The sequence below is a fragment of the Phragmites australis genome, chromosome 16 (genome assembly GCF_958298935.1).
Source record: "Phragmites australis chromosome 16, lpPhrAust1.1, whole genome shotgun sequence".
Classification (NCBI taxonomy): domain Eukaryota; kingdom Viridiplantae; phylum Streptophyta; class Magnoliopsida; order Poales; family Poaceae; genus Phragmites; species Phragmites australis.
The window spans coordinates 22,887,114-22,896,675 of record NC_084936.1 but is presented as its reverse complement, the minus strand read 5'-3'; the positions used below and the strand labels follow the sequence as shown (position 1 = coordinate 22,896,675).

The following is a 9,562-nucleotide window of genomic DNA, read 5'->3' as shown; positions in this document are numbered from 1 at the left end:
TCGCAAGAAAAGTGAGAGGGACGAAGCCAATAGACTCCAGTTCTTAGCTCCTGCCTCTTCGATGCGTCAAAGGATACATCACGGTACATTTTTCCTACAGCAGCCAAGATCTACCCGGATCATCTCCCAAAGAATAGGATAAAGTATGGTCAAACATGTTTCAATATCTTTTAACTTCTTTTACTATAGTAGTCCAAAATGGCAGATCGGGAAATCTCCTAGCAAAGTTGGGCATCGCATTATCACAAGATGACTAGTAAAAGCAAGCCGTTCCGTCCTCGATCGTCGCGTACGCCGCCACAAGCTAGTGCGGAGGGAAACGACAACCACTAAAATCCGAAATTAGATAATATATATAATCATATTTATTGGAATAGATAATATATTATTGTATTTGTAATTTTAGTATCTGTATTCGGTACCTTATTTACCGAAAACTAACTTTCGGTACACCGTACGTCGAAAAAATGCTGATCCAATCATAGATGCAGAATATGGCACTGCAGCTCATATTCGACACCTTATATACCAAAAATCAGATGTATTCTGCATATGATATGCCGAATATGCCGAATATGATATGTACCGACACATGAGGTTTATGGCATAAAATTACAACATCAAAATGCCCGTAGTCAGCACAGACCATATTCGGCACACAAGGTGCCGAATACGACACTGTAGCCCATATTCGGCACCCCATGTGCCGAATATACCTGATTTTTGGTATACGAGGTGATGAACATGTCATATTCAGTATCTCATGTGCCGACAATAGCAGATTCCGTAGCTGCCACTGTTGGAACTAATGAAGCAAATGATTGACCCATCATATCATCCAAAGAAACAGAAAATACCAAAAAGATATGGTCGGATCCGTGTTTTTTGGGCGTACGATGTACCGAAAGTTAGTTTTCGGTAAATGAGGTACCGAATACGGATGCTAAAATTGTAAATACGATAATATGTTGTCTATTTCAACAAATACGGTCACGTATGTTGTCTGATTTTAGATTTTGCTCAAACGACCATGGATGTGTCGCGTTGGATATGGAGTAGTGTTTTGTTCACTGCGCACTCATCACCCAACCCCTGACTGTTTTAACAGTAGTCAGGCAAAGTTATCTCCAGCCTATATTTAAAAATTTATCTTCTATAATATTATTATAATATCATCTAACAATATTATAATACTTTTTTCTATCTTTTATTACTCTCTTCATCTATTTGAGTCTACAATCATCCTCCATAAATAATGTTAAAGAAGAAGAGAGTACTCAAATTTAAGTATTTCGCCTCCCCTCTGTCACTGTAGCACTGGGATAGGGATTTTGCTGGAGACTGTAAAAAGCCAATGGATCCTCAAATTTGAGGTTTACAGTGGTTTGGGGATCCGTGCATAGTGTTTTGAGAACACTGTTGAGTTGCTCTTCGCTTGTGATTTTCTCTATAAAAACATTTACTTTCGCTATCAAAGTGAGCACACACCTACCCTATCATGGAAGGGACTGTTATCACCTTCCTGGCAAGTCTCTGGACTACTCATATTCGCATCTCCCTTTTGCTCCCCATTACTTTCCCTTTCGGCTACGATGGAACAAGTTTCCGTATGTGCATGCCGTCTCCCACTCTCCACTTCCCTTGGGCTGTCTCTCCTAGCGAAACTCCCCAACAAAATGGCATCTGACCGGTGAGTCAGGTCCACCACGATGCCTCTCTCTGACCTTATACATGCCGCTTGAGAAAATATTATGTCAAACTTTTAAAATTTTGATTAACAACCGTTTTTAAAATATTTAGTTTGAAAACTTTAAAATTAAATATGTAGATTTGTCTTTAAAAATGTTTTCATAATATCACTAATTCAATAAATTTTATAAATATATTATAATAGAAAATAGTGATCAAATCTATATATTAGAGACCGTGTCTTATCTAAAATGATATGTATTTATAATTGAATGGATACTTGTAGTATGCTGGAGACTAATGCAGGTGGAGTGGAAAACTGGAAATTCTTGCAATTCTTTGGATCAGCTTTAATTAATCAGGGGGGATCGTGGATTGCTGCTTGGCTCAAAGCGTGCAGCAGTGATCTGAGCATCGGAATTCAGAAGCTTTGCAAGACTGTTTCCGACCTGATTCCTGTAGGAGAACGGTGGGGGTCGCCGGAGGTAGGGGTTAGGAGACGGCGGAAGTCACAGAATCGCATTCGAGGGAGAATTTCGTGTGCTGGAATTGATGACCTCAGCCATTCGAAACGAAACTTTGGCCAGGCATCCACCCTAATTCAGGGAGGACAGCCAACCATTGGACATAATCTCTATCCATATTTAGATCCAATACTTACCCAACATTATCCACCTTCATCCAAAACAAAGAAACCTAAACAGAGACTAAACTAGCACGGGAACGAAGTTTTACAGGTATTCAGGGAATGCTAGCTACGTACTCCTTTGTTATGTGAGGCATATTTTAGAATGAAAATAAATCTTTAAAAGTAGATTTTAGCCTTTATTTTTCCTTATAGTATATTATTAATTTCTATAAATTAACATCATATTAAAACACGTTGAAATATGAATATTTTGATATAATTTTTGTGAACTAAACATATATATAACTTTTTTTAAGCCCTAAACATATACCGAGGTATATAACTTGACTAAAATATGTCTCACGTACATGGACTGAGGGAGTATCTGACCAATCCCTCGCATTTCACGTTTCCATTTTCTGTCCGAACATTTGTGTGCCCCAGAAACTGTAGCCGCACTGATCCCCAGCAATAATTCCCGGGCCCACCTTTCAATTCAAAGGTTCCCAAGAATAACCCCACCTACCTCGCTCCCATCTCACACCACCTCTCCCTTCCTCCTCCTCCGCCTGACCGCTTCCAAATCGCCTTCGAGCGCAGACACGAATCACCTGCGGGAGGCACGAATCGGTTCCAGTCATGGCCGCCTCACGCGCGCTCCTCCCCAACCCGCACGCCAGCGCTAGCCCGGCGAGGGCGCGGGCCCGCCTCGCCGCCGCCGCCGCGCCGTCCTCGCTCACGTTCGCAGCGCGCAGCGGCGGGGCCCGCATACGGTGCGCGACCCTATCGTCGCCCGCGCCCGTGGTGTCTTCGGAGTCGCATCGCTCGCAGCGGATCTCGCGGGCCGGTTCGGACGGGGCGCTGCGGCCCAAGCCGGCCGTGCTGGTGGCCGAGAAGCTGAGCGAGGCCGGGCTGGCCGTGCTGCGGGAGTTCGCCGACGTGGAGTGCGCGTACGGCATGTCCCCCGCGGAGCTCCTCGCGAAGGTGGCGCAGTTCGACGCGCTCATCGTGCGGAGCGGTACCAAGGTGACGAGGGAGGTGCTGGAGGCCAGCCGCGGACGGCTGCGGGTGGTGGGCCGCGCGGGAGTCGGGATCGACAACGTCGACCTCCAGGCGGCCACGGAGGTCGGGTGCCTCGTCGTCAACGCTCCCACGGCCAACACCGTCGCCGCCGCGGAGCATGGCATCGCGCTGCTCGCCTCCATGGCGCGCAACGTCTCGCAGGCGGACGCCGCGCTCAAGGCCGGTGAGTGACTGATCACGCGCTAGCTCTCGCTTGGTTGGCTATATAAGTTGCTTGCTTGAATTTGCTGCCTCAATGCCATTTGTTTTGTGCTTCTGGTGGTTAATCATGTTTACGCCTGAGTTGACGTGTCAGAGGCCAAATCATGGACGATGATGTCATTTTAGAATCTAGTTAATTAGCATTGGTTCGGATGCGAGCAGATTGTTCGATGTCGCCGCGGTCGAATGCAACGCAAATAAAATAAAGCTGGAGTGGTTAAATAGTATATGGTGATTAAACTTGTGATGGTCAACGGAACATAGATTCCCGATCGACTGATCTCAGTTTTAGTGTCCCCTTTGGTCGGTGTCCCCCCCCTCCCCCCCCTGGTGCGAATCTCTTAATGGAGTGATGACACTGGATAGATTTACTGAAGATGGGCAGGTTCATTGAATCTGGTTGTGCCTACACCGTCTCTTCCTTATTATTCACTGTAGCTATTTACTGTACCAAAATACTGTATCCGTTTTACTGCATATTGTTTTTTACTGTAGCAGATAATCAGTATGTTTGTTTCACACCTAATGGTTGATGGAGGGTTTCAGTTGATGGAGGGTTTCAGACTCGTATCCTCTGATACGAGTCCCTCTTCCTGACACCGTCGCGCAACGAATCATGGCTATTTTCTGGATAAATTAAGTAAAACACTAGGGCTCGAAAGACTTTCACACAATAGCAGACTAAAAGTCTCTTAAAAAATAGAAGGCTAAAAGTGCCATATTCGGATCTACTGGTGGATGGATATTTTCGCGGAACTGCAGTGAGATGGGCCTGATAGGTGCAATTATTGGAGGCAGATGATGAATCCTTTTTATAGACCTGGCTAGGATGAATCTTGCTTCGGAAGCCTGATGTAAATTATTGGTCATAACTCACAACCACCTTGCCTTCGCACCAACAGGCCGGGCTCTCCTTTCTTTTACTAGGTAGCATCATTGCAACACTAAGGCTATTTTTAGTATATATTTTAAAAATTTATTCTCTATAATATTATTATAGTATCTCCTAATATACACTATTACAACATTCATTTATACTATGATAATACTCTCTATTTTTTCATTCTCAACAGCTACCATATTCGTTACCTTTTATTCCTCTCCTTCCCTTTCGGGTCTATATTCATTCTCTATAAACAGTATTATGGTCATCTCTCCTCACTGGAGAACCTTGCGGGGTGACATCGAGCGACATCCAATCTACTCCTTCACTGTAGCGATGGATACAGACTCTGCTGGAGTCCGCCTAAGACCCCATTAACCAACTGGACAAACATTCCATTAAATTGATTGCGAAATTGGCCTGACAACTGCGTGCTTGATTGAGCCCATTTTCAATCCTGTAAGTCTATTTCAGATAATGACCGCCCACAAATTTATTTAATACAAGTAGCACCTTATCAGTTGCTGACCAAAAGAGATGCATTATCACTCAGGATAGGGGAATATGCTGTCGGTTGGTCTGGAGATTAAGTTTGGAACCTCAAACTATTCTGTCCTTCTGAATGCATTACAGAGGATACGAACCTTTAAACATGTTGTAATCATGATATTCAGCGTGCACAGTGAGATAAAAATGGTTCGAATTCACCTGGACGATGCTGATTAGTGATTGCTTATTGAGGAATCTATAAAAAATTAGGTTGTAATGTGCCCTTATTGAACTTCTATTTTAAAAAGAATCTGGTGCCTCAGTTTAGTGGAGAATACGATCCCTGAACGACTTGTGTCAAATCAAATCTTTTCCAAAAGGGTCTTTAGCTATTTACTAAAACTTTCCTGAAAATAATGTTAGTTGTCTAAGCCGAATCGCTACTTAATATTTCTGTCACGTCCTTGCGATAGCGACCGAAGAAGATAAGAATGAGAGGTGGCCGGTCTGTCTTTTGCCGGCTTCCTGCCCGTGGTGAAGAAGATGAATACGCCAAGGCGCCGGCTGGTTGGAAGCAGAGATGAGATAGCAGAGAACTTGAGGTGAGAGTTAGATTAGTCTATTGCCTGCCTCTTTCATGTATTGGCTGCTCATTAAATAGAGTCCCAGCCGACATAATCTAATCCTATTACAATTCGGTCTTCTAATTCAATCTCAACTAATCCTACCTTATCTGATTATATTACCGTTTCTCAATCTAACTATGCTTATCTATATAAATATGGTAACTTAGATATTATTTGGATTTACTGCCGCCTGCCGTCTGCGCCTACTATAAGTATTTCCGATCATAACATCTCTCCCCTCCTTCGGAAACAGCTCGTCCTCGAGCTGAAAATTTGGATAGCGCTGCTTAAACGACGCCACATCTTCCCAAGTTGCATTGGAAGCATCCTGACCTTGCCATCGGACCAAAACCTGCCAAATTCCTCTAGCAAGGCGACTGCGAACAATTAGAGCTGGTGTAGGCAATGCTCGACCATTAATCAGTGGTGGCAACTGAGGGATGTCTTGCGGTGGTTGGCCATAAAATTTTTTTAGGACGTCCACATGGAACACATCATGGATTTTTGCTCCTTCTGGCAGTCGAATGCGATAGGCCACATCACCAATACGAGCTAATACCTGAAAGGGACCATAGAAACGTGGAGAAAGCTTCCCTTTTGACGCCTGTATTACAGCAGCAGACCGATGAAGAAGCTTCAACCATACCCAATCTCCAATACCAAATGCTACATCTGTGTGTTTGGCATCATAATAGTGTTTAGCATGCTCTTGTGCCTGGAGAAGTCATTCTCTAACATCAGCCAAGAACTCATCCCGTTTCAGTAAAGATTGCTCAACAGCCTGTACTCTAGTTTCGCCCTTATCATATGCACGGAGTGATACCAAGTTGTCACGTCCTTGCGATAGTGACCGAAGAAGATAAGAATGAGAGGTGGCCGGTCTGTCTTTTGCCGGCTTCCTGCCCGTGGTGAAGAAGATGAAGACGCCAAGGCGCCGGCTGGTTGGAAGCAGAGATGAGATAGCAGAGAACTTGAGGTGAGAGTTAGATTAGTCTATTGCCTGCCTCTTTCATGTATTGGCTGCTCATTAAATAGAGTCTCAGCCGACATAATCTAATCCTATTACAATTCGGTCTTCTAATTCAATCTCAACTAATCCTACCTTATCTGATTATATTACCGTTTCTCAATCTAACTATGCTTATCTATATAAATATGGTAACTTAGATATTATTTGAATTTACTGCCGCCTGCCGTCTGCGCCTACTATAAGTATTTCCGATCATAACAATTTCGGAGACTTGTTGCTTCCTAGTTCTGTACTGAACATATACTTGCTTTGCCAAAGCGAACAACGGTACATGTAAGCAGGCTAGCTTAATTTGACTTGCCTGCCAAATTAGCATTGAAGGTGAGATAAAATAGGAGTAAGTATTTTAGCGGTAAAGATTAATATTGAAATCGTTACTGGGCAGTGCTAGGGTGTACTTCTGGCCTAAAATGCACTTATGACTTGGGTAAATTATATTCCTACCATCCTATCTGTCTTGTTTATGCTAAATAAATCATGTTCTGATGTTTTACGAATGTCCTGTTAAGCTCCTGAAGCAGCTGTGAAATTCGTTCTCACCAAGAAATATTCTGAACAAATTAACATTTTTATTTCCCATAGGTAAATGGCAAAGAAGCAAGTACGTGGGGGTTTCCCTGGTGGGAAAGACTCTTGCCATCATGGGCTTCGGGAAGGTAGGTTCAGAGGTAGCGAGGCGAGCGAAAGGACTCGGGATGCATGTGATCGCTCATGATCCGTATGCCCCTGCCGATCGGGCCCGTGCCATTGGGGCTGAACTGGTATCTTTCGACGAGGCTATAGCCAGAGCCGACTTCATCTCCCTCCACATGCCACTGATACCGACAACATCCAAGATCTTCAACGAGGAGTCCTTTGCGAAGATGAAGACCGGTGTTCGGATCATCAATGTGGCCAGGGGTGGAGTGATCGATGAAGATGCATTAGTGAGGGCCCTTGACTCCGGCAAAGTTGCTCAGGTGATCAGAAATTTCCTAAGTTCGGTGTTATTTTACCTCATTAATGTGAAGATTGACTTCTCTGAAAGCTGGAGCTTTTCTTTGCCAATGTTGAGCAGGCGGCTCTTGATGTCTTCACCGTGGAACCCCCACCGAAGGACAGCAAGCTGGTGTTGCATGAGAACGTGACTGTAACACCCCACCTTGGAGCAAGCACAGTGGAGGCCCAGGTCTCCATCTTACCTGCAACCATGTCCTGCACTGATATGAACCACCTGCCTCTGTCTCCCATGATGTACTAACATCACTGAACTCACCAAAATTGCAGGAAGGGGTCGCTATCGAGATAGCAGAAGCCGTGGTTGGTGCACTGAGAGGCGAGCTCGCAGCGACAGCCGTGAATGCTCCCATGGTCCCAGCTGAGGTACGACGCTTCTCGATATGTCGGTGTCTCACACTTCAAGCTCGATCTAATGAATTTATCTTCCCTTGTCAGGTTATGTCAGAGCTTGCTCCATATGTTTCCCTTGCAGAGAAGCTCGGCAGGATGGCTGTGCAGCTCGTCACTGGCGATAGCGGCATCAAGGGCGTGAAGGTGGTGTACACCACAGCCCGGGGCCCTGACGATCTCGACACGAGGCTCCTCCGCGCGATGGTCACCAAGGGCATCGTGGAGCCCGTGTCCAGCACGTTCGTGAACCTGGTGAACGCGGACTACACGGCCAAGCAGCGCGGCCTCCGCATCATCGAGGAGCGAGTCTCCCACGACAGCCCCACCGCTGAGGCACCGCTGGAGTCCATCCAGGTCCGCCTCTCGCAGGTGCAGTCCAAGTTTGCCGGCGCGATCAGCGACGCCGGGGACATCGTCCTCGAGGGCAGGGTCAAGTACGGCGTGCCGCACCTCACCCTCGTCGGGCCCTACGAGGTGGACGTCAGCCTGGAGGGCAACCTGATCCTCTGCCGTCAGATCGACCAGCCCGGGATGATCGGCAAGGTCGGGAACATTCTGGGCCAGAGGAACGTGAACATCAGCTTCATGAGCGTCGGCCGTACTTTCCGCGGCAAGCAGGCGATCATGGCCATCGGTGTCGACGAGGAGCCCGACAAGGAGACGCTTGAGAAGATTGGGGCCATTCCGGCGATCGAGGAGTTCGTGTTCCTCGAGCTATGATGGATAGCAAGTTGTTTGTAGAGTAAGTAGTACTGAACTTGGGCTTGACGCGTCTGATTGCCACAGGGAGGTAAGGTGATCCGTGGTCTGTCTCGGGGCTTTTACATTTTTTACGCCAGAAGGACGTATATGTGAAGGGTGCCTACGCTTGGTCCCTGTTTAAATAAGAAGGATTCATGTCAGTATGTGTACATATGTGCGTGCTTGGTTCTATAGAACAACATCACTGTCTCTGTCTCCGTGATCCAGACATTTGTACCGTGTGATGCAATAAATTGTGGTCGTACTTGGTTATCTGATGATGGAAATGAAATAACCAGGTCGCCATTTTTTTTATGAAATAATAGGATCGACATCTACTAGTTATGCATTAATGTTAAAATAAGAAAAGTACGTAGAAGAATATTATAGACCAAAAACAAAGATTAAGAAGAGACATATAAATTATTCTAAAGATGCAAGCCATTAGCCAGTAGAATCAGCTTATCTTTATCTCACTGTTGGATAACCATGACGAATTTCTGTTTGAAATTATTTCTTACAACCTCTATAGTGGGATGTATATCATTGGAAGCTCAATCATTTCTGTTGACGAGTAAATTTTCGATCTTACAAATACGTGAATAAAATAGAGGATACTCCCTATAGCTGAAGCGTACACCAAAACACATAGGTTTATGTTTAAGCCTCTAGAGTGATAATAGTCCTACGTCATGTGATCTTGTATTGATCTTGAGACAGATTACAGGGGTCTTGACTAGTCTAGATAGGATCTAAACCTAGTTGAGGGCTCCTTGCATGTAATTTTGATGATATGTCAATGT

At 45.1% G+C, this 9,562-nt stretch overlaps 1 protein-coding gene across 1 annotated transcript; it reads left to right on the top strand.

Moving 5' to 3' along the window:
- Positions 1 to 2,842: 2,842 nt before the first annotated feature.
- Positions 2,843 to 9,034, top strand: LOC133895438 (D-3-phosphoglycerate dehydrogenase 1, chloroplastic-like). Its single transcript, XM_062335745.1, has 5 exons — positions 2,843 to 3,563; positions 7,212 to 7,588; positions 7,687 to 7,797; positions 7,896 to 7,991; positions 8,064 to 9,034. Exons 1-5 carry the CDS (start codon positions 2,957 to 2,959, stop codon positions 8,736 to 8,738), a joined length of 1,866 nt encoding a protein of 621 aa, XP_062191729.1. The 5' UTR covers positions 2,843 to 2,956; the 3' UTR covers positions 8,739 to 9,034.
- Positions 9,035 to 9,562: the final 528 nt, after the last annotated feature.

What these genes read in the sequence shown, in the direction of transcription:
- LOC133895438 (XM_062335745.1), top strand. Translation starts at nt 2,957, where the DNA reads ATGGCCGCCTCACGCGCGCTCCTCCCCAACCCGCACGCCAGCGCTAGC. An exon ending in CAAGCACAGTGGAGGCCCAG is followed by an intron (nt 7,798 to 7,895) that starts GTCTCCATCTTA and finishes CCAAAATTGCAG; the next exon opens with GAAGGGGTCGCTATCGAGAT. An exon ending in CTCCCATGGTCCCAGCTGAG is followed by an intron (nt 7,992 to 8,063) that starts GTACGACGCTTC and finishes TTCCCTTGTCAG; the next exon opens with GTTATGTCAGAGCTTGCTCC.